This window comes from Phodopus roborovskii, unplaced genomic scaffold (genome assembly GCF_943737965.1).
Source record: "Phodopus roborovskii unplaced genomic scaffold, PHOROB, whole genome shotgun sequence".
NCBI classification, from domain to species: Eukaryota; Metazoa; Chordata; class Mammalia; order Rodentia; family Cricetidae; genus Phodopus; species Phodopus roborovskii.
In genome coordinates this window covers 1-25,081 of record NW_026125401.1, presented here as the reverse complement: position 1 = coordinate 25,081, position 25,081 = coordinate 1, and the positions used below count along the sequence as shown (strand labels likewise).

The 25,081-nt window shown below is 41.6% G+C and overlaps 1 protein-coding gene across 1 annotated transcript; it reads right to left on the bottom strand.

The window, feature by feature from the left end:
- Nucleotides 1–21,962, bottom strand: LOC127215260 (cohesin subunit SA-3-like; the record flags this gene model as incomplete). Its single annotated transcript, XM_051175642.1, is given in 34 exon segments — nucleotides 1–86; nucleotides 292–360; nucleotides 1,963–2,044; nucleotides 2,297–2,398; nucleotides 2,580–2,754; nucleotides 6,387–6,541; nucleotides 6,628–6,756; nucleotides 6,937–7,085; nucleotides 8,508–8,609; nucleotides 9,170–9,306; nucleotides 9,415–9,583; nucleotides 9,708–9,800; nucleotides 9,884–9,961; nucleotides 10,600–10,687; nucleotides 10,787–10,857; nucleotides 10,958–11,158; nucleotides 11,352–11,441; nucleotides 11,558–11,584; nucleotides 11,586–11,651; nucleotides 11,904–12,007; nucleotides 12,187–12,292; nucleotides 12,438–12,548; nucleotides 12,550–12,559; nucleotides 12,829–12,936; nucleotides 13,241–13,320; nucleotides 13,523–13,621; nucleotides 14,107–14,230; nucleotides 14,927–15,000; nucleotides 19,783–19,934; nucleotides 20,348–20,459; nucleotides 20,462–20,518; nucleotides 20,521–20,556; nucleotides 20,851–20,927; nucleotides 21,866–21,962. Coding segments are annotated over 34 exon segments (3,339 nt in total), but the record flags the coding sequence as incomplete, so codon positions are not given.
- Between the last annotated feature and the right edge of the window lie 3,119 nt (nucleotides 21,963–25,081).

Below are 25,081 nucleotides of genomic sequence, written 5' to 3'. Positions count from 1 at the left end.
CTTCATTGTACTCCTTCCTTCTGCTTACTCATGGCCTTGAAGTGGGAAGTGGAGAAGCAGAAGGGCCCAAAGTTCCATCAGAAATCCTGCAACCAGAAGGAGATAGAAGACATGGAGCCATGGGAAGAGATTAAATAGTAAACAGAATGTTGTGTATTCTGGGGTAGCCATTCTAGTTCCCCAAGAAGGCTACTGAAGACCATCAATAGGTGGTCTTTCCATCTACTGGATGTATAGACAGCTGGGTACCATCACTTCTAAGGACATACGCACTAGCGCTGGAACACTCACCTCCATGTTCAGCTCTGTAGTATCTAATAGGTCCAGCCCATGCTCACTGGGAGAAGGACTATGAAGTAGCTAGAGCAAACACAGTCAAAGGTTAGAAAGGCTTTTCTAAATTCTATCCATCAACAGAAATACAGTTCCTTCAGAAATCTTAAGGGATAAATCACAGAATTGATTCCTCTTTTGGCCTTCTGGCTGAATCCTATACATGAATTCAGTTCTGGAGCTAGAGAATGAGATTGTCCTAACACACTGAATGGATTATTTCAACAGAAGTATAAAGGTGCTGTTTGGATTTTCCTCTAAGCACAAAGCCTCCATTCTCCTGTTCTATCCATGCTCTCCCATCACAAGAAACAGCAATAAAAAAAATAGCATATAGTATTAGCTTAGTGTGGATTGACTGTCTGCAGGCTATCCTCCCCTCTATCTCCTATAGGACCTGCTTGATACGTATGTTGAGATCCTAATCTTTGGGGCCCAAAGAAGTAAGAGGTGAGTTTTGAAATGTGTTTAGATGAGAGGATAGAGTCTTACAACTATATCAGTGCCTTTGCAAGAAGCCAGTGTTAGCTTGCTCTTGCCTGCATGTGAGACAGCATGTAACTAGCACTGGGCCCTTACCCATCTATATTTACCAGAACTCAAGGCTTCTAGCTTCCAGAGCTGAAGGAATAAAATGTCTGCCATCTGTAAGCCTACAGTCCCTGCTTCTCTGAGCTTAAGCACAGTTTTCTGCAGTTTATGAGGCACTTTGTACTCTACACTATGTATAAATGCTCCATTGTAAAGATGGAGTGAGACTGAAACAGCTAACTTGATATAAAACTAAGGACTGACATTCAGTTGACCTTACTTCAAGCTTTCTCTTTTGCTTATAGATCATATGATCCACCTAAGAAACCAGGTAGCCAGGGAAGAGAAAAGGGGTGAGTGGAGGGACAGGAACAGGCAGCCTCATCAGGAAAGAGAAGGGAAGGAAGGGCTGGGGTGGACTGAGGATTTTTGTCCCTGGCTCTAGGCAATTCTTCCAATAGTTCGGAAATTCAGTGGCAACAACACCAATCTGAAAACTGTGAAGTGTGTGGTTCCAATTATTTTTTCCTTTTTTTTTTTTTTTTTTTTTTTTTTTGTGTGTGTGTGAGAGAGAGGGGGGGGAGGAAGAGACAGAGACAGAGAGTACTGTGTGTAAGTCAGAGAAGAGTACTGTGTGTAAGCCAGAGGACAAGTTTTGGAAGTAATTTCTCTCCTTCTACCACATGGGTTCTGGGAACTAAACTCAAGCTTAGCAGGAGGGACCTTTAGCTGCGAAACTATCTTGCTGGCCTTCACATTTTTAACTTCTTTTCCTTTCAGTTTTCAAAGCAGGGTCTTACTGGATAGTCTAGGCTGGCCTGGAAGATATTTTGTAGCCCAGGTTATCCTTAAATTCATAGTAATCTTCTTGCTTCAGTCTCCTAAGTGCTGAGACAGTTAAGTGTAAATGACCACTTCTGGTCATCCCTGTGCTCCTTATTTAATAAAAGCAAAATCAAAACTAAGTCTGCAACCTTTCCTCCTACCCTCTAAGATCCTTTCCAACAACCTTTAGCTTTCAGAAACAAGGGCATCATGAAGGCTGAGAACAGGCACCTCAGCCTCTAGTTTTGGGAAAAAGGAACTGCTGGGTCCAACCTTGTCTCCACCTTGCCATTCTTCACTTGATCCATCTAGAAGTCCTAGCTCTTCTTCTTCATCCTCTTCCATAAGGCTGAGTCTGTGGTAGTGGCGGAGTAGATTTTCAGATAGTGCTTTCAGGCCCCTGACTTTCTCATAGGCACAGGGAAAGAAGGACTACCAGCAAGTGGAGCAGGAATGAGGGCTCTAGTGCCCACTCCTACTTCTGGGGGAAGCAGTCTTTTGCACACTGGAAAGACATGCTATACTGGAAGGGATATTCTGGGTCCAAGATAATCCAAGGAGCACTGACTCAGATTAGTAACAGCACCATGGGAAGGGGGAATCTCACCGGGTCAGCTGCTTGCCCAAACCAGAGCCTGAAGGATCACACTGAATCTGGAAATAATGTGCACTTGACATCTTGAACTTCTGGGTGCCTGAAAGTTGCTGACTGTTGAGAATAAAGCAGGGTCAGAGACAGGGTCTGAGAAAAAGCAAAGGGTAAAAAGAGTAGAGAATGCACAGAGTGTCACAAAGCTCTTTTGCAGCTATAGAAGCAACAGAGAAGCACACAAAGATCAGAGTGTATCATTGGGGCAAGAACAGAAACACTATGGCTTCCCCAGCCTCACCTGCAGATCAGCTCTGATCTGGGTCCTGGTCTACCTTTTTGCCTCTTGCCCACTGGTCTCAGGGATTGCCTCCTCTTCACTGCTGTGGAGGTGAGGGTAGGTGTAGGGGGGCTACTGTTCAGTTGAAGGCTTTCTTCCTGGAATGAGGGCTCTTCTCCCTGAGGCCTACAGGGGCCTACAAAGAAGCAAGTACACGTATCAAATAGATCAGGAAACTGCCATGGGTTACTTTTACAAAACCTGTCCAGAGTTTATTAAGGGAAAGTTAAGCAGAAAAGAATGGAAAACCTCTGTAGCCTTATTTTATTCCACCTCAATGAGCAGAGCCTTAAATAACAATGTACTTGTGTGTACAATGTGATGCTGTACCATTTATGTATATCTCCTATCCTGGCAAATACTACCTATCTAGGAAACAAGGCAGACAGAGACAAATATCCACCTCACAGAGGGCATAAACATTTGATGACAAATGTGGGAGATGACTGACTCTCTAAAATTAGGCAGTGTGTTGGGCCATGAATTCTGAAATCCTATCCATTCTAGATTGATGGTAACCATTTTGGGACCAGAGGCTGGAGTGGATGCATAAAGGCCAGGGAGACAAGGTTTTCTAAAGTCAAAAGATGAAAGAATGGCAATGCAAATGTCATCTTACCAGGGAGGCAAAGTACTTTCTCTGCCAACTATAGAGGGCAAAAAAGGAAGATGCCACCAACTGAGGTATCCACATCACAGGCTCTCTTTTCCTGAGAAAACCCAGGTGGTAATGTGATTTTAAAACATTAGTCAAATCCGCACTTGCCAGGGGTGAGCATTCTATTGACTCTCTTCCTCTTCCGTAACCATGTATGTACACAGAAACCAACAACCCAAAAGTCACCACCATTAACCTATATGAAGGATTATAGACAGCAGAGGCTGTAGGCATTAAGTAAATCTTTGTGAACTTGGATTTGCCAATGGTTAATTAGTCAACTAGACATTACACAAAGAGTACAAGTTAAACAATTAAAAATAGCCAGGCAGTGGTAGCACATGCCTTTAATCTAAGTACTCAGGAGACAGAGGCAGGTAGGTTTCTGTGAGTTCGAGGCCAACCCAGTCTACAGAGTGAGTTCCAGAACAGGCTTCAAAGCTACACAAAGAAACCCTGTTTTGTAAAAAAAAAAAAAAAAAAAGTAAAAATAGGTAAGGTAGAACTTATCCTAATGAAGAATACCAACAAAAAATAAAAAGGTAACCCACAGAATTTGAGACCTTTTTTTTTCTCTTTACCTAACAAAAGTCTATCTAGAACATATAAAAAACTCTCAATGACTCAACAATAAAAAGACAACACAATTTTAAATGAACATGGTGGCCAATGTCTGTTACCCCATTACTTGGGAAGTAGAGGCAGAAAACTCAGAAGTTCAAGGTCATCTTTCACTATACAGAGTTCAAGTACTGCCTATAGAGACAAGAACTTGTCTCAAAAAGAAATAGACAGAATATCTTAATAAACAAGTCACTAAATATCAACGATCCATAAGAACATGAAGTAGAAAACTCAATTTTATTAGTCAGTAGAAATACAAATTGAAGAGAGTAATTCAGTCACTTGGAGACTGAGAAAATAAAAAAGAAGAAACCCAGACAGTCACAAATACTGAGAGAGGAAGAAGAACTTGTGTTCCCAACCATTACTGATAGAAATGTAAATGGTGCAGGCACTTTGGAGAACAGTTTGGTAACTTGTTATAAAGTTAAATGTAGAGCTTCCATATACCTAGCCAGAAATTCCATTCCTAATAATATCTCAAGATATGTCCACTCAAAACCTTATATGCAAATTTTAGCAGCACTATGCTCACCAGTCAAACAATGGAAATTCAAATGTTAGTTAACATATGAGTAAGTAAAATAGGTAATGGCCATACAATGAACTATTATTTTGCTATAGAAATAACCCCAAAGACAGACACACAAAGCCACAAAGTGTCTGCCAGAGGCAAATTCAGAGAGAGGAAGGTCAGTAACAGCACCCAGGGCTAGAAGAACTATGAACATTAACGGGGATATGGCTTCTTTTGGAGCAATCAAGTGTCTGAACATTATTAAAGATTGGTGGAATAGCAAAATGATTCAGCAGGTAAAATTTCTAGCTGAAAAGACTCTGAATGAGTTTGATACTCAGAATCCATGTAAAAGAAAGTTATCTCTACAGCATTGTCCTCTAACCTCTTCATGCACAATGTGGCAAATGCATGCTATATACATCAACACACAAAATAATTTTAAGACTAGTAAAATTTAAATGTTAAAGTTTCAAGATTAAAAACTTGCTGGGTAATTGTGGCACACACCTTTAGTCCTAGCACTAAGGAGGCAGAGGCAGGTAGATCTATGTGAGTTCAAGGCCAACCTGGTCTACAAAATGAGTTCCAGGAAAGCTAGAGCTACACAGAGAAACCCTGTCTCGAAACAAAACAAAAAAATGTAAACAAAAAGATTAAGAACTAAAAATTAAAAAAAAAAAAAAAGTAGCGAAGTGATGGCTAGCAGTTAAGAGCATATACTGATTTTTCAAAAGATCAGAGTTCAGTTCACAGGTATCTGTGCTCACATGCATATTCACACACTCTCACACACAAACACACACACTTACTTAAAACTTGTTGAGGAAACATAAAAGTCATTGAAGTGCATACTTAAAAAAGATGACTTTGACTTCTATGGTATGTAAATTATCTCATTAAAACGGTTTACAGTTTTAAAGTCACAATTTAAAGTGCATGTTAGCAAACACATTAACATATCAAATGATTAGAATATTACTTAAGAAAATGTTTAAAAAAGCAAATTAAATACATTAGGTAAGTTTAAGACAAGTGGTAATCTGAAAGTTATTTGAAAAAAATCAGTGCATTGTTTGCTGTCAAGGAAATGTATCATGAAAAGACTGCTTGATCAACAGTGGAGAGGCTACCTTAAATGCCTGATAATGAGATTGATAACTAACTTATATGCCATCCTAGAACCTTCATGTAGTAGCTGTTGGAAACAGAAGCAGACACCCACAGCTAAACACTGAGCCGAAATCCTGGAATCCAGTTGCAGAGATGGGAGGAGTGATAAGAAAAGGGGTCAAGACCAGACTACAGAAACCCACAGAGATAGCTGACCTGAATAAGGGGGAGCTCATGGACCCCCAGACTAATAGCTGGGAAACCAGCATTGTACAGACTCAGACCAGACATGGGTCTCAGAAGTCTTGGCAGTCTAAGGGACCTCTGATAGTGGAACCAGGATGTATCCCTAGTGCATGAAAGAACTTTGGGAGCACATTCCCCATGGAGGGATGCTCCCTTAGCCTAGAGAGAGGAGGGAGAGCCTAGACCCTACGCCAAATGACTTGACAGATTTTGATGATCCCTCCTGGAAGGCATCACCCTCCCTGTGGAGTGGGTAGGGAATGGGATGAGAGGGGGTAGAAGGCATGGGAGGGAGGGAAGAAGAGAGGGAGGGAAGGAGGGAGAGGGAACTGGGATCGGTATGTAAAATAAGAAAAAATAATAAATTTTAAAAAAGGAAAAAAATTTAAAAAAAAAACTGCTTGATCCTTGGCTTATCATTAGTTTCTATGTCATTTTTTCCAGTTTGCTATTGTAAGCTGGCTAGCTAAATTAAGAAAATGAATGACAGCTGGTGCTTGATGAAATATTCGGTGAGGTGTAAGTTTGAAGGAGATTAAAACTTATGTCCTGTTAATTCAGGCAAAGGCAACTAGGATGTTGCCTACCTATCCAATCCCTGACCCCTTACCTTCAACACGCCTCTTCTTGGAGTGAGGAGGTCCCTTAGGGCTGGCCTCTGCTGTGTTCTCTACAGGGTTGAGGGAATGGTAGTAGGTGGTAACTGGACCCCAGGGATGACGTGCCTTGGAGACATGCTGCAGACACTTTTCCAGGTAGGACAGTCTAAGAAGGGATGGTACAGAGAATGCATGAACTCAACCCACCCCAGACTCTTATGTAAATCCATGTCTGCTCAACCACTAACTTACAGCAGCTGCTTATCCTGATGGAAGAGGCGAGGGGAGAACTCTGAAAGGAGCTCCAGGAATGCAAGATTTGGTGGCTCACGAGAAGAGCCAGCAGGAGGAAGCTCAGACAATGAGAACTTGATGCCTTCCCTTGATTGGGTAGAATTATTTCAGTTAGGGTCTGAATCATTCTAACCAAACGTACCATCCCCACACCCTTGCTGCTCAGGCCACACTCACCATCAGCCTGCCTGCTACTTCTGTACATGGCTACCCTTCCCACCAACCCCTGGATTCCCTGTGCCCAACCTTCAACCAGCACTTCCTCACTTGTGCAGCATGACCACAAGGTCTCGGTTGTGAAGCTGCTGGGGTCCAAAGCTCAAGGCAAATCTCCGGGCCAAGTCCCTCATCTCGATGAAGGCTGGCAATTCCGTCAGGCCCTGGGGGCCCTGCTCCTGCATCAGTTCTGTGTACAGCTGTGTCCAGGAGACAAGGCACATTTGGAAAAGGAGACAAGGGAGTTCTAGAAAAGCATAACTCTCTACTCAAGATTCCACAAGGCGTGGGGTATGGAATGCCATCTACTATCCTTTCTCCCTAGATACATCCATATCCTGAACCCTTAAAAGCAGAGCACCTCAGAGCTGAGGGTTTTTAAAACTATGCTCCTGAGGAACAAACATAGCCTCACACATGAGGGTTGAGCACTTTATCACTGAGCACCATCCTCAGCAATCTAGCTCTACAGTGACAAATAAAAATGTCTCTCATCAGGCTGCTAAAATGCCTTAGTGGGTAAAAAGGCTTGCTACCAAGGCTGACAACCTGAATTCAATCCCCAGAACCCACATGGTAGAAGGAGAGAATCAATTTCCACATTTTCTTTGATCTCCACACTTACACAGTGGTACATGTTTCCCTCCCACCCCAGCAACACACACAAAATAAATTAATGTTTTTTTAAAAATTAAATGTCTGTCATAAATGAAGGAGACTGTAAGAAAACAGGCTAAAAATTAATTAAGAATTCCCTAGAGGTTGGAGAGCTGGCTCAGTGGCTAAGTGCATTTGCTGCTCTTCAGAGTACCTGGATTCAATTCTCAGCACCCACATGGTGGCTCACAACCATCTATAACTCCAGTCCCAGGGGATGTGATTCCCTCTTCTGGCTTCATAGGCACATGATGCATAAACGTACATGCAGATAAGACACCAACTTATATAACAGTAAACATTTTAAGAATTCCCTATAACTTTAGTATTGGTATTAAAAACTGATTTCTATGGGGTTTGGGTAAAGAAGAAACTGCCTGGTCTGTTAGATTAGGGTCTGTGATGATTTAAATAAGAATTGTCCCCAGAGGATCATACATTTGTATACTTAGTCATCAGGGATTAGAAAAATTAGGAGGTGTGACTTTGCTAGAGGACTAAACAGCTAAACAGGTTAAAAGGATTAGGAAGTGTAGCCTTGCTAGAGAAAGTGTGCCTCTAGGGTGGGCTGCTCTGAGGTTTCAAAGGCCAAATCAAGCCCAGTGTTACCTTTCCTCTTTCTGCCCTAAGAATCAGGATATAGCTCTTAGCTACTGCTCCAGTGTCTGCCTGCATGCCACCATGTTCTCTGACATGATGATAAAGGATTAAAACCTCTGAAATTGAAAGCAAGGCCTCAATTTAAAATATCAGAGTTGCCTTGGTCATGGTTTCTCTTCACAGCAATAAGACAATGACTAAGACAGGATTTATAAGGTGTGGAGAAACATGTCACAAGAAATGAGTCAAGAAAGTTTCTGTCCTTAAAGATCTTGTGGCATCATCCCTAAGATGCTGGGGCTAGACAGTGAGGTGGGCTTCTAGGAAGAGTGTGCCATAGTTGTGACAAATCCAGAGAAGATCACCTGCTTTAGACTCAGAAGTAGGATCCGTGAGCATTGACATCGGTCAATTTGTCTTGCTCGAGTTAATGTTTCCTTGATAATGTCACCATAGTCTTCATAGAACTAAGGGAGATGAAGGTAACATTAGCCACAGGGGGGGGGGGAACCAAAAAACAAACTCTCTTTGGTTTCTTCCTTCATATCCCTAATCACAACTCCTTCCCAAAGAAACTTAGGTAGGAAAACAATAATGTGAGCATATATAACTCAGACTAAACCTCATCTCTAATAGTGCAGTGTCCAAAAGAAACCAGACTTACTGGGGAAAAAAAGCCCTAAGGGCTGATATTGTTGAACCCAAATGTTGGCGAAAAGGAGTGGGGCATCAGTACCTGCACTCAGACTACACTGGAGCCTACATGTCCCTCCCACCAGTCTAGAATTCTGTAGAACAAGACCTTTTGTGCTGCTCACTGCTTCACCCTTAGTACCTGGCATGTCTTGTGCACAGCAGGTGCTCAGTAAATTAGAGAGGGATACTCTCTTTTAAGCCTGATACTCTCAGGCTATCCTCAACCTCTGACTTCCTTTCTTAGATGATGCAGTGTTCTTAGATGCATCTTTCTTAGATGATGGGTTGTGTTCAACTTGGTCCCTCTCTTTCATGTCAGGGATCTGATTACCTTGTTATAGTGTTTGAAAACATCTGAGGCTGCGTCTAGCTCCAGTACCCCATAGAGCAGCAGCTTGCAAAATCCAGCAAGCAGACGGCGCCTCTGGTGCAGAAGCTCTATCTGGACATGATCCTCCTGGGACTGACCTGCCCAGCAAAAAAGAAGCAGTCACAGGCTTAGGCCTCTTGCACAAGGTACTGTAGTCAGGCTCAGCCCCAAATCTTTCCTGAGCTCTGGACCTAGAGTTCTTGTACCATTGCCCAGTTCTCCAGGCTGGAGAAAGACATGATCCATGAGGAAACTCGCTAGTTCAGACTGGAGAGTAGCTTCTGGAAAAAAGACAAGGGGCCTTAGGAAATCCCGTCCCCCTACAATCATCTGAGGGCTGAAGATGAGAAGCAAGTCACTCAGTAAGATAAAAGCCTGTTGGGGAGAGAGGGGGGAAAAAAAAAGGATGATTACAAAAATCAGAATACTTACAAAGACTGTAATTACAAAGCTCATTTCTCTGGAGAACAGTCTTCTGAAACTTTGGACACATACTCACCTGCTCCTGGATCTCTGGGTCTACATCTGAGAGGCAGCTCTGACAAAGTTCACAGAAGGCTACCATTCTTTTCTTTAGACTCATCAGCTGCTTCTGTAAAGAGAGCAGTTTACTTCAGAGAGGAATGGAGGTTCAGGCTCCTCCATTCCCACTCTCTTCCTCAAACTCACACTCACTTGGGAAGTAGACTCTGAAATGTGGGTTAATGTCCAGAGAATGGAAAAATATACAAGACTCAGGGCTGGTAAAATCACCTGTAACAAAAACATGTCAGAAAAATGGGGTCTGAGTCAGATCAGGAGACCAGAGAGTAAGAGTGAGGAAGTGTCAGCACTCTCACACACACACAGTCAGTAAGGAGAGAGAAGCTGGAGTAAGGTGGTACACGCCCCTGAATCCCAGCACTCAGGAGGTAGAGACAGGAGGAATTCTGAGAATTCTTTGAGTCTGAGGCCAGCCTGGACAACAAAGCAAATTCTAGGACAGATAGGGCTACATAGAGATACCCTGTCTCAAAACAAACAAAACAATAACAAACATCATCCCAAAAAAGATAAGAGAAGACAGACCAAGGAAAGAAAATTCCTTTCTGATGGAAAAGAAGGGATTATTTCAGAAGCTTCTAGCCTAGACAGAAATGTCACATCTTTCTGGTTTAGTCAGTCTCCTAGAACTCCTCAGCATTCTCAGTGGCTCCCAGGAACCCAAGAGGATAGCTATTTTCAGGCTGAAGCCTCCAGTCTACCTCAGAGAAGAACAGAAATGATAACCCACCCGCCCTTCCTCCCTAGTCTACTGCACACCCAAGAACTGGGGCTGCCTGGGCAAGGTGGCCTCTAGGACACAGGTTCTGGGTCATCTCTTGCCTCTGTGTGTCAAACCCATCACCTGCCTGGTGAGGAACTTCTCCTGTGTCCACAGCCTTCTGGAGGAGTCTAGAACATGGTTCATAGATCTCCCAGCGAGTGAGGTCATGAGCACTGTAGGGAGACAGAAGGGAATGTTATGCTGGGACACATCCAAGGGAACCAATTCCATCAACACTATGAGAAAGGAAAGGGTGCAGGAGAGAAGCTCACTTGTAAAAGGCAGAGAGACGCTTCAGAGTGGCTGTCAAACTGTATACCTCATCCTCATCTAGGAAGGACGACTGAGGAACAAAGAGGATCATAGCAAGAGTTTCTCAAGAACTCATTATTAACCCTGCCCCTCTCTCACCCTCCCTGGGGTGCCGTGCTGTTTAGCACCACCTGCATTAAGTCATCAAGTTCCTGCTGGAATCTATCAGTCAGAAGATCCACTAGTTGGCTTCGGGCAAAGTCCACTCTGCTGAAGAAGGTGAACTCCCGCTTACAGAGCAGATAGAGGCCTCGTGCTGCAGCCTCAAGCACCTCAGGCTCCACATGCTTCACCACTACCTCCTGGAGTTGTTGCAGAAGCAGCTCCAAGTGCTAAAAAGGAGACAAAGCATGGTGTAGTATAGGCTGAAGAGTGACATAGGAGGATGAAAGTAGTGATGTATAAGAATAAGATAGATGGGCTTATAATTCTTCCTGAACCCAGGGCCTTGTGGAAACAAACCAACCAACCACTAGGTTAGTTGCAAGCGAGCAGCCAGATCTAGGAAATTAACTTCCTCCTTACCTTCTCCAAGCGCTGAGTGCAGTAAATGCTGAGGTCAAAGTAACTGAGCAGATGGAGCAGGGGAGCAACATTCTCTGCATCTGCTGAGAACTGTAGTGGACAGAGTGTCCTGTTAATTAAGAGACAAGAAACAAATCCTTCCCCCATCCTGCCTTGGGGTTGGTCCCTTACCCACTTATACCCTGGGCTGTATGAGAGGCTCTTACCTTGGCCAGGAGTTGGGGCAAGAGGGGGGATGAGGTGCTCAGCCAGCTTCACCTTGTCATAAGCCTGAAGCTTGCGTTCTTTGGCAGTCAGACCCTGGATTAGTCATAGGGGGTGAGAATCTGTGAAGAAACACTGGGTACAGAGGATAAGTGTATCTACACACACTTCTGTTCCATGAACTTCTCTATCTGAGGAAGAAACACTCAACATATCCTTTCAGATATCTTTTATCTGGAGATAGGATTCTTAGAGGGAAAGAAAAAGAATCTAGACCCTCACCCAGAATATAAAGGTGAAGATGGCCAATAGCCATCTGGCTCCAATACTACTGACCTACTAACCCACCTTCTTCCCTGTGATACGCCCCACTGGTGGCTGACCCTCTGCAGCTTGCCGGGCACTGGACACAAGGATTTCTATCAGCATTCTCTCCTGCACATCACCTAGATCTGGGATAGAAAGAGGATCAAAAATAAAACCACAGATTAGCCATCCTCCATCTCCACATTCTCTCCCCAGAACACACTGCTGCTTTTTTCCAAGTCAGGCAAAAACAAACAAAAAAAACCTCTCTGTTTCACACTACAAGGTTTAAGATACCCAACCCCAGCTACCATGTGGTACATACTCTGGTCCTTCTGCAGTAGCAGGCTTGTCAGACTCTCCCAGTCCTTCAGATAAGACCCTGCACAATCCCACAAGCTGTCTACCAAGTAAGCAGCATGATTGTGATGCTGTGAAAAAAAGGTTCTCAATAAGTCATCCACCAGTGCCACACTGAACTGCTCCAGCAAGTGGTTGTTGGTAAGCAGGACCCTCCTACCCACTGCCTATCTTGCCCTCTACTTACAGGTCTTGGGCATAACATCCCCTTCCTACATTACCCTCACTCTCCATAAAGAAGGCCAGTAAAAGGTAGATGAAAGTCCTCTGGGCTTGTGGACTCAGGCGTCGCTCCCTGCCACCCACTGCTTTTGCCTCACACTCAGGGATAGAAGATCCTGGTAGGATGGATACAAGGAAAGAGCATGGCATGGAAGGAAATGAGAACAAATGGACAAGAGGAGACTAAGGAAATCCCATGGGGTTGAGAGAGGAAAGGGACAAGAGAGACTTCAATAATTTTTATGAGTCCCTAGGTGGAGCAGAGAGGGGTGGGAGAGAGAGAGGAGAAGAGAGGGAGAGACAGAGAGAGAGAGAGAGAGAGAGAGAGAGAGAGAGAGAGAGAGAGAGAGAAGGGGGAACAGTATTACAAACATAGACCACTCACTTCCAGTATACAAACTCGCCTGCAGAAGAGGCCATGGCACGGTTAGAAATGTACACAATGGAATAGATTTTCTCACAGTCAGCATTGGTCAGGACTCCCTCCATGTTCCTGCAAGAGAAAAGGAGAAAGGATGTGTGTGTGTGATAGTCCTCTCATATAGCCAGGGGTAGAACAAAACACGGCAACACCTACAAGGACACGACTCACTGAAAATGTGAGCCCCGAAGTAAACAGTGGGAGAATTAATGATAGGGAAGTACACCTCCATTCTACAACTCAGGAATGCCCTCTGTCTTCTAATCTACACACAAGGAAGGTCGATTGTGACAGGTGGGGACAGAACTCTGGAGGGACTTGTTTGAGGCTACAAAGGCAAGTCTGTGAGGCTGCCTCCCCACTTCCCACAACTCACTTCAAGATAAGGGTCAGCAACCTGATGGCCTCCACTGCCACTTCACACTCTCTGTCCATGACCATGGAAACCATCCTGTCCTGTGCAAAGAACATTATCCAATCTCTCACTGCACCCATTCCAAACAGCACAGTCTCTTGGAATCTGAACTCACACAGAGGGAGCAGGAGCTATATCCAGAACAGCTGTTAGTCTGCCAGAGAAACTAGGTGGAAAGACCTGAAGTGGGGAAATGGGAAGCACAGCAAAGAGCCAAACCTGGAAATGCTGTTTCCATCTTACCTTGAAGCGATTGGTAAAGAGCTCCATACGTGTGCTCAGCTCCTGGTTGCTGTACAGCCCTTCCAGAGCCTTCAAACACTTTAGGCGGACATCCTTGTGCTATTGAGGAAGGAAATAGGAAAAGGGAAACATGACTGACCAATGATCCCTACAGAGCCTCCATGTGCCCCTCACTGTTATTCATTCTGGGCATGGGTGATCACTACACTGAAGATTCTTGGAATGTAAGAAACAGTAAAGAGCTGACTTCTCACTGAAAACACAAAAGGCTTTCATAGAAGCACTCGACAATCATGACGAAAAAGTTCCTTTGGCTGGCATTAGTGTTTCCATCACCAATTTGCTGTTTCATAGGGAATACCTTCTTCCTCCATGACAGAAGGTTTCAAAGGTATTCTGACTCCTGAATGCTTTTCTCCTTTCTGCTTTATCCTACCTTTCTCAGCATTTCACTAACCTCAAGGTTTAATGTCTTGATTGGGGGATCATTGTGAAATGTCTGAGTGGCAGACCAAGAAAAGGTGAAGTGTCTCAGGAAAGGTCAGAAGAAGTGGGTTAGAAGAAGGAGGCTGACTCAGCCCAACCTTATCATGCAGGGTCCAGCCAATGTATTTTAGGTAGCTGTCATTAAGAAAGGAGGTGCTGTAGCTTTGCATCCAACACCCAATCTCTTCGATGCAGATAGCACGGATCTCAGGAAGTATATCCCTAGACAGAGAGACAAACTGACATATTACTTTCTCTCAAAAGTTACTTTTTGGCCTACCACACAGCACTCTCAAAGAAGTTACGTTTGTGACAAAATACCAGGTACTAGGCCTTTCATTTCCTCATTCTAATGTAAACACATGAAATATATGAAATTAAATGCTACTTTCTATAACCAACATATGAGATAGTTTAACCTTGTATTCCCCCTACTCCAAAAGTGAGACACTACTACAAATACTCTAATTTAATTCTAAAACAGGTAAAATTTAATTCCATTAGTTCTTCAAACACTATGAAACTCCCCTACCCTTAGCATAGTGAAACCACAGGCTGGGCTAGGAAAAGGCTTGCTGAGCCAGACATGTCTCCAGGAAAGCCACTTTCTAGGTCTCTGCTCCTGCCTGCTCAAGTTTCCAACTCTAGAAAGACAGAGGGCAGGGCCAGGATGTGGGAAATGTCAAGAAGAAAATACTAAATGATATCTTGATTTCTGATTTCCCTTCCCAGAACTCACAAGATCCTTTATAGGTAGGGCTAAATCAGATATTGACTAACTAAACATATCTGTCAGTTTGCACTCCAGCTGCAATAGTCCTGGAACTAACTACAAAACTCAACACTGGAAAGGGCCTTGTCATTCCCCATGCTATCAGCAAGGGCAGTAACTTCAGTAAGAGACCATAACTGACTCACCTGTACCGATGGACAAAGACACCTCTGAATATGGCATTCATCATCCCCTCTATCTCCTCTTGATTCTCTTGGAACTGGAGGAAGGAATGAGGTCAGTCTATCCCTCTTTACTGCAGCAACACAACATCATAGATAACACAGAAAAATCCAACATCTACCCACTTCCTGTTTATTGAAGAATATTGTGTGAACCCTTCTAATTAATTACAGAAGAAACAGAGTATAATGCCTCAAAGGTTGCTTTGCGTTTGATAAAAAAAATAAATGCCCCTAGAAAATAGAGAGATGGTTCAGTAATTAAGAGTACATAACTGCTTTTCCAGAGCATCCAAGTTCAGTTCCCAGGACCCATATCATATGGCTCAAAATTACCTGTAACTCTAGCTCCAGAGATCTGACATCCTCTTTTGGACACCTTTGTACTCACCCCCACACACAAATCTTTAAAAGGGGGGGCTTCTGATTGGGATTATTCTATTCATAGCTGACAGTTTTAAAAAGATTTTTAAAAACTCATTCAACTTTTTTTTTTTAATGTGCATTGATATTAGAGTTATAGACAGTTGTAGAGCTGCCAGATGGGTGCTGGGAATTGAACCCAGGTCCTCTGGAAGAGCAGCCAGTGCCCTTAACTGCTGGGTTATCTCTCCAGCCCTGACAGTTTTTTGTTGTTTGTTTGTTTGTTTGCTTGTTTGTTTTTGAGACAGGGTTTCTCTGTGGAGCCCTGGCTGTCCTGAAACTCACTCTGTAGACCAGGGTGGCCTCAAACTCAGAGACCTGCCTGCCTCTGCCTCCTGAATGCACCACCACTACCCAGCCAGTTTTGTTTTTGATTACTATTAATTGGGGAAATGAAATTTTTAAAAAATTTCATTGAGTTTTTATGTGTGTATATGTATGCATGTATGTATGTAAGTATATATGTCAGTTTCAGTAGGTACTAGGGATGAACTTAGGCTTGCAAACAAGTGTTTTTAACCCAGAGTGATCTCACCAGCTTCAAAATAAATTTTTAACAAAACAAATTTTTAAGTGCATTATGATAAAAGTATAACCAGTAAAAAGAGATGAAAGTGATTGGATCAGTAATTTTCCGCTGGACAATTTTGTTCCGCAGAGGGTGCCTGGCAATATCTGAATCCCTCCTCCCAAGGTTCAGGTATTATTGGAGAAGAGCCAGAAGTGGTATATAAATACAAGAAAACAGTGTCCGTCCTCTGGACACAGCAGGACTACATATGAATTCATAGTGACTCTGAATAGTGACTCTGTGTAAAGGGCACAAGCCCCTTACAAGCTCAAGTGATGCAAATCCCAGCATGGAAAAGGGAGATTTACATTAAGTCCCACCCCTAGCTTAGAAGCTACTAGAAACTGATAGCTGCTGGTAAAGGGAGAGTCAGTTTTCTTTGAGAGTATTGCCTTTGGTAAGCAAATTGTGCTCCTTTGTTAGCCCGCATATCTAAGAGTATATAAGTAGCACAAACTGTACTTAATGGATGAAAAAGAAGAAAGAGGCCACAAAGATGGATGTATAGAGATGTGGGGTGGAGGAGTTGGGGAGGGATGAATATGATCAAAATGCACTGTGATCAAAATGCACTGTACAAATTTCTCAAAAAAATAAAGTTTTGGTTGTCATGACTGGGTAGTGTATCAAAGTACTGGAATCTAGCAGAAAGAGGCAAGGGAACAGTGCTAATAATATACAAGGCCAGGACAGTCTCCCAGTGTCAATAATGCCACTACTGAGAAACCCTGGACTAGATGAACTAGATACTAAGGAAGCAGAATTATAAGGAGAAAACATCTTGAAACAACTAATCCTATTTCTTCAATACATCAATATATTGGGGGGAAATCTGAGGAAGCAGACATTCTGTGTAAGATTAAAAGAGGAGGCCAGGTGTTAGTACATACCTCTAATCCTAGCACAAGGGAAACTGAAGGGGAGTGAGGCCTAGGCTACATAAAAAAGACACTATCCCAAGGAAGAGAATATTTAAAGAGGCTCCAGAAACAGCACCATGAAATACCCTTACTTAAATCCTAGATGGCGAATTTTAAGTCTGGATTACAAAGTATTAAGGAATCATGACCTTCTGAGGCATGAAAAAAAAGTGGCATTAGGTAACAAAAACATGCTACTTTTAAAAGGATATACTTTAAACCTTTAGGGCTGAAAAGCTACTATGTCTACAACTTACTAAAGTTATCAAAACAGATAAGCTAATATAATAAAATATTGTTTATGGAATGCACTATGTATATGGTATTCATTCTTTAGTTTTTTCCATTTAAAAGATCATCAGTATCAAATTTTACAGAAGTCTGTAAAAGGGAAACTGAGAGAAGACCACTGATGGCAAGATGCACTTGTTTGGAGAAAAGTATTTGAAAAAAATGGGGTTAGAAACTAGGTACTATCTCATTTAGTGGGAAGTCAAGGAAGTAAGGAAGTACTGTACAGTCTTTATTACAGAAGCAGACTAAAGGGTAGATACACACTCACAAATGAGCAGAAGAAAACAATATGGGAGGGGGAACTACAGTGGGAGGGAGGACAACGGAGGAAGAGTCCAGAAAATAAGAAAAGAGTCACACTAGTGCAGCTTTCCCTTTTCATAGAGATTAAATACCAAGACTCTCAAGCATCAAATACCATCCACATAGGTTGAGCATATCTTTATATAAAATTCTTGGGACCAGTGGTGTTATAGATTTTATAGTTTTTGGATTTTGGAACATTTAGATTTACTGAAAACACAATTTCCAAATCCAAATCTGAAAAATATTCCAAAATTAAAAAAAAAAAAGTGTCACATTGGTGCTTAAAAAATTTTGTGGACATTTTGGAATTCAAATTTTCAGATTAAGGATGTTCAAACTGTATTATGTGTTTATGTATGTATATATATACCTATGAGACACTAGTTTGTAAATTGTACAGAGTAACAAAAATAATGCTGGAATAATGTTATGTGAATTTTTGTCTCTGTCTTTCTCCCACCTTTTCTCTCAAATCAGTCTTACTGTTCTTTGGTATTCCCTTTTGTTTTTGAGACAAGGACTCATTATTCATCCTAGCTGGCCGAGAGCTCACAGAGCTCCTCCTGCCTCTGCCTCCTGAGTGCTAGGATTAAAGGTGTGTGCCACTATGGCCAGCTACTTTGGAGGTTTTTGAACCTTTGTTGACTGTGGGAAACTGAAACCACAAAAATCTCACCTTCAGATCTAATGTGGGTCCATTACATATAATTAAAATCATAGACAGTTCTACTAGTATATGTAGGCCTTTAACATCATCCTGATAATAAAAAACAGCAAATGAGAATGGAGTAACACAAAGTTTGCTTCTCAGAATGATACAGCTCAGTGATGGTGCCTTCTTGTCAGAGATAAGGTCTTGGACTCAATTCTCAGTGCCATAGAAAAAGAAAACAAGTGAGCAAGTAAAAGAGGCAGACATACAAAGTAGTAATTATTTCCTTCCCTTCCAGCATAGCAGAGAAGTTATTGCTTTTTTTTTCATGAGGATTGGGAATATCATTAATAGATACAGTTAGAAATGGCATGTTCTACCAACCTCAAGGTGGAGGAGAGTCAGATACTAGCAAGAAGCAGAAGATAGGTATATTAGTGTTTAGCTCAACCACTGCTATTTGAAGTTCAATCAGTCTAAAAGATTTTCCCAGGGCTTACTGTGACAAAGGTATTATAGTTTAAAAATAAAAAAATCCCTCCTCAAAGATTCACATTCACACACACACACACACACACACACACACACACACACACACACACACACACGGCTGCCTGCTGACAGATTTAAGAGGTGACTGGATCCTAAGGGTTCTAACTTCACCAATGGATTAATCCATTTATGAGTTCATAGCTAAATGGGTGTATGAGGAGATAGGGCTTAACTGGATGACATAAGTCACTGGGGTCATGTCTTTGAAGGAAATAGCTTGTCCCCAAACCCATCCCTCTCCTCTCTGCTTCATATATGAAGCAAGTGTCCTTGCTCCATCATAACCTAGGCTTTAACAGTCAGCCTCATTGGAGGCACAAAGCCATGGAACCACTTGAACATGAGTGAAACCTCTGAAACTATGAGCCAGAATAAAACCTTTCCTCTCTGAACTATTCCTCTCAGATATCTGTCAGAGTGATGAAAAGCCTACCACAAGTAAAACAAAACTTACTGTGTGACTGGGTAGCCAATTCTATCATTATCTCATTTTTGATTAAAAGGTAGAGTAACCCCTTTAGTTATTTTAAATTTTTTAATATTTTTCATGCAACATATTTTGGTCATATTCTTTCCCTTCTCCAAATTCCTACCAGAAGAATTATCCCTCTTTTTTAAAGAAAATGAAACTCAAGTTTTAGAAGTTACATAAGGCCCTCTATAACAACAACTACTAGAACAAAACTGATATCCAGGTGTGACTGGAAGGTAGGTATGTGCTCTTTCTGTTTCCCAATAACTTGACCCCCCACCCCTGCTTATCATCTGTTGTTGTTCAGCACCCTATGATAACCTGTGCTGTACATTTAACATAAAGTTCAAACTGGCATGCCAGCATAACATTTAAGCACTGCTGATAATGCTTGCAGACCAACAGAAACTTAAAGTTGAAATATAGAAATTCTAATATTTTTCCAAATTAAAATATCTGTGAGCCTATGTCTCAGAAATAAGAGGAACACATAATGACTTCTGATAGGATGAGTTTGGGAATACCGGTGCCAGTCCCTATTCCTTATCTGGAAGGCTGCTTGAGGTCTGCTTACTGAGAGAAGTGGTGGAGCCTGATAAGGTCTGGAGAAGGGGCCAGGGACCTCCTCACCTCTTTCGTTTCTCCAGCAGACTCTCCAGTCGCCTCCAGTGCTCTCTGTTCTGGCCCCTTGTTTCGTTCAGCCTCATACTGACGTTGATTGTTGTCTTTGTGCAGACTCAACTGGAGGGCAACTCTTACCAGAGAAGTCATTAGCTTCATGGCTTTGAGTAAGAGGAAACAAGGAAGTCATTGTTCAAGTCAGAGGAGAGAGCATGAGTGCAAAAGCAAAAAGGGAAAGGATAAAGAAAAAAAAAAAAAAAAGCAGGGTGATCCTCAAGTTCTACAGTTTCTGTCCCAAGCGGCCCTCTCCTGCAACCATTTTGGCATTCTTTTATGCACAAGTCTATTGCCAGGGTAACACTCAGAAGATATGAAAACTGGGAGTCATTACTGTGGTTTCTCTCCCCCCTTTCCTATGTTCACCAGTGTGTAGCAGGAGGCAGCTTTAGGATAAAAGCAACAAGGTATTGAATAGGATTGATGTAAGTGGGAAAGAAGACCCAGAACATGGAATAAAAGTTTCCTCCACCTCATTATTCTCAGGAGAGCCCACTGAGTTGTGCGGAATGCTCACCAGCCAGGGTACTAGTATGACGGAAGGCGCGGACCTGGGAATCTGAGAGGCCAATGAGCAGGGAGATAAGATCATCCATAGGAAAGCTGTCATAGAGGAGGGCTGTACTGGCACTTGATAGACCAGTGTCTTCACAAACTCACAGAAGCTCCCATGGAACTTCTCTCCAGGATGGGCCCCGAAGCTGTCAGGGGATAGTCCCCTGAGTCCTACAAAAGGGTTTATAGAAAGAAAAAGAAAATAATTAGGTCCAGGAAGTCCAGGGATTTGACTGTCAAAAACCAATAGCACAGTAAAAATGTAACTCTATATACTTCATTTTTCATAATCACTCAATCCCAGAGGCATGGCAGCTAATTTCTGTAAGTCCCTTTTATTTTAAAAAAAAAGATTGACTCTTCCTTATAAAAGCTATTTCCAAGAATCAGAAATAAAGGAGCAGTGAGCCTTGTGTTTGGAATTCAGGCTAAGAGGACCAAGATAATTCTATCAGCTTCCTTTACCTCATTAAACTGTTCTGTTAGGTGCTGTATGATCTCCGAGTTGGACATCATCTTGAACATCTCAGGAGTTACAATGCCTGGAAATTGAAGGAGACAAGAGACATAAAAAGAAAATAGTAAGACCCAGATACATTAGCGGATGAACTAGGAGGAAATATTGAGAAGAGCTTGGGGGAATCAGACAACTTGAATCCTTCCCAGTCAAGAGCTTGTTACCATTCATTTGTACATGTGCTATGAAATAACTTCTGGAAAATGCAAAAGAATTATGTAGTGAAAAGCTCTGGTTCAAAAACACACCCTGAAACAAATGGGGAGGGGGGCGGGGAAGACTAGGCCAGATGATGAAATCTTCTAAAACAAGTTGATGCTCCCTAACCCAAACTAAGTCTTGGCATGTGGAGTTTGGGGGCTCTACGGCATCTGACAGAAAACATAGTCGCTGAGAAATAAGAACAGACTATCTTATTGACAAAGACTAAAAGGCACACAGTGTTTTGTGCACATCTGCAATTCCAGCACTCTGGAGGCTGAGGAAAAATATAGGTGAAATGGCTGACAAACAGAAACAAGTAATAGATTGCCTCATACACAAAGACTAAAGGCACTGTAAGTCATGTGTATACCTGTAATCCCAGTACTCAGAAGACTGAGTGAGGCAGGAGGATTGCTTCAGAACCAAAGTCAGTCTGGGATACTCTATCTCAAAAAAACTGTGAAACTCTATCTCAAAAAAAAAAAAAAAAAAAATGAAAAGGCCTCCAAGATTGTGATAGTCTAGTTTCTAATATGTGCCTATCATTAACATGGCTGAAGCAAGATTCTTTTCCACCAAAAGGTTGTGTCTCAAAATCAATATAGTTCTCTACTAAATTACTTCAATACTTATACATCAAAAGTGTAGTTAAATAATCCAGCTCTTGCCTTCTTAGACAATTTCAACTGTACTCATAAACAGAAGAAAAGTTTAAACATTAAGAATAGGGATATGGAGCAGGTAGGGTAGTTTCCTCACTTTTACATCCACAGGAACGAATGAAAAAATTAATGAGTTCCAAGAATCCTGCATTTTCATCTTGCTTGTAGTTTTCTAGCCACTCATCCACCAAAGACTAGGAGAAAAGTATGAATGATTTCAATTCCAACAATATGACAGATTATCCTATTTGATCTTCCCAACTGAAATATACAAATTTCTTATTAAAAATTACAAATATCTTTTCAAACATATTGCTGAATTAGAATGGAAGGTAGAAACCCACATAGGTCAAAAATGATAAAGCAGCAATTCTGGTAGTATGTGAGCTGACTTTTGATGGAAGGGTTTCACTAAACAAGATGCTATATAGAATGAACAGCATAGGACAAAGAGCCTAAGATAATCATTCCAAGAAGAGTAGTCCAAGAAAATGCTCCCATATAAGGCTGAGTCCTACTGAGCTATATTCTTATGAAAAGAAGAATGGGAGATGAATCTACAGGGCCACTGGGAACAGGAAGAGAATGTACTCTATAGTGTAGCTGGAGAGAAAAGGTGAATCTCTCCAAAAAAAATTATATATATATATATATATATATATATATATATATACTTAGCCCTTAGGACTGGGTTTACAGTCCAGATTCTTATTAACTATATGACCAGAATAATCTCAGGAAGAGAATTAATTAAAAGTGATTCTCAAGTGGGTATGGTATTGAACATCTCTAATTGCAGTATTTGGGAGATGGAGGCAGGAAGATAAGAAGTTCAAGGTCATCCCTCAACTTTGTGATGAGTTTGAAGCAAAAGTATTCGAAGTGTTCATATTAGAAACAAATGCAGGTTCCTCTATTACAAGCACAGCTTTGATCCTGACCCAAAGTGTTCCAACACAGAGAGCTTAGGAGAAAATGAGGGACCATAGTAAAAACCTTGTAAAACATGAGGAACAAATGCCATGGAAAGAAATAATTATAAAACAGACAATATAATTACAAGTAGTCAGTTATGAGAATGAAGGTATCATTAATTATAAAATGGTTGTTTCATATGATTAAAGAAATATACATATAAAAGTAGAAAAAATGCAGTCAATTTTGGAAATGAGTTAACTCTGCAGAGGTGAGAAATAAAATGTAAAGGTATACTGCATATGGCTGGAGAGATGGCTCAGCAATTAAGAGCACTTGCTGTTCTTGCAGGGGGGACCTGGGTTTGGTTCCCATCACCACAGTGGCTCACAACACCTGAAACTCCAGTTCCAGAAGATCTGGTGCCTTCTTCTGGATTTTCAGGGCAATACTATTCATGGTGTACACACAGTATAGGTAGGCACCCGCGCACATAATTTCTTTAATCTAACAAAAACACAAATTTTACTAGATGGGTTACAGGTCACTTCCTGAATGAGTTACAGGTAATTTCTCTGGATAGGTTATAGGTAATCATGGAAGGGTTACAAAGAACAGATGACAAGTTGAATCAATGGTGTCCAAAATGCAATTCAGAGAGACTGACAGATGGAAGTCAAAGCATTAAAGGGATCAGAGAAGAAACTGAAAAGTTCTCAGATTTAACTGAATTCTGAATATAATAAAATGAAGAAAGAGTATCTGAAAAGAATTTTCCATACTTGTTGAATAACATCATTTCTAAGATCCAGGAAAGAAGGATCTCTAGCATAACAAATGAAAGAAAAAAAGAGTCATTTACAAAGAACATACATTTAACATTTGTGACGAAACAAAATTTACAAATAAGAACTTTGTAAAAACACATTGGTCTTGAATCAGCATGGGACATATTAAATTAAATAAAACTTAAAATCAAATTCCTTAGTTGTATAAGCTGTATTTAAAAGCTCAACAATCACATATGACTAGAGGATACTATACTACAGAAACACCAATATGTAGCACCACTATAAAATTCTGCATTTTAAATGTTTGTTTACCATTGTGTGTGTATATTATGTGTGAATGGTTGTGAGCACATCATAAATATAAAGGTCAGATGACAGCTTTCAGGGAGCTGGTTCTCATCGTCTATATTTACATGGCTCAGGTAACTGAACCTAGTTATCAGGCTTAAGTGACAAGTGCTTCACCCACTGAGCAATCCCACCAGCCCTAAAATAATGTATTGATCAGTGTAAATTAAATTAATGATAGCTGATTTTCAGTGGCAACAAGGAAAGGCAGAAAGCAATGGGAATAATATTTTAATGTACTAAATAAAAAATATATATGTATATTATCGCAGAATGTTATACCTAGTCTAGCTAGGGTAGTAGAACCTGGAAGCAACTTAGATGACCTCAATGAAGAATGGATAAAGCAGATGTGGTATATTTACACAATGGAGTACTACTCAGAAAAAAAAACAATGAATCTTGAAATTCAGCAGGCAAATGGATGGAATTTGAAGAACCATCCAGAGGTAACGTAGTCACAAAAAGAGAAACATGATATGACTCACTCATATATGGATTTTAGACATAGAGCAAAGGATCGCCAGCCTATAATTCACACCACCAGAGAAACTAGGGTTAGCAAGGAGGAACCTAAGAGATTCATACAAGGTCCCTCACAGAAGGGGAAAGGGAACAAGATTCTCTGAGCATATTGGGAGTGCAGGGGGGAGCAGCAGGGAGTGGAGAGGTAGTTAGGGAGAAGGGAAGGAGAGGAGAACATGTGGGACCAGGAAGATTGAGCCAGGGGATGAACAGATGAGGCAAAAGAGATACCATAATAGAAGGAGCCATTGTAGGTTTGAAGAGAAAACTGACATCTATAAGGATGACCCCAACTAACAATCTGAGCAACCTTAAATGCCCTTCCTGATAATGAGATTAATATCTAACTTATATGCCAACATAGAGCCCTCATCTAGTAGCTGATAGAAACAGAAGCAGACACCCACAGCTAAACACTGAACCGAAATTCTAGAATCCAGTTGCAGAGGGAGGGAGTGATAAGAAAAGGGGCAAGACCAGGCTGGCAGAAACCCACAGAGATAGCTGACCTGGAACAAGGGGAGCCCTAATGAACCCCCAGACTGGATAGAAGTAGGTAAACCAGACATTGTACTGACTCAGACCCCCTCGAACATGGGTCTCAGTTAGAAGGCCTGGGCAGTCTAAAGACTGACAGCAGTAGGAATGATATCACTGGGGCAGCTAAAGGACTTTGGGGAGCAGACTCTGTTGACCTCTGACAGTGGGACCAGGATGTATCTATCGCTGGTGCA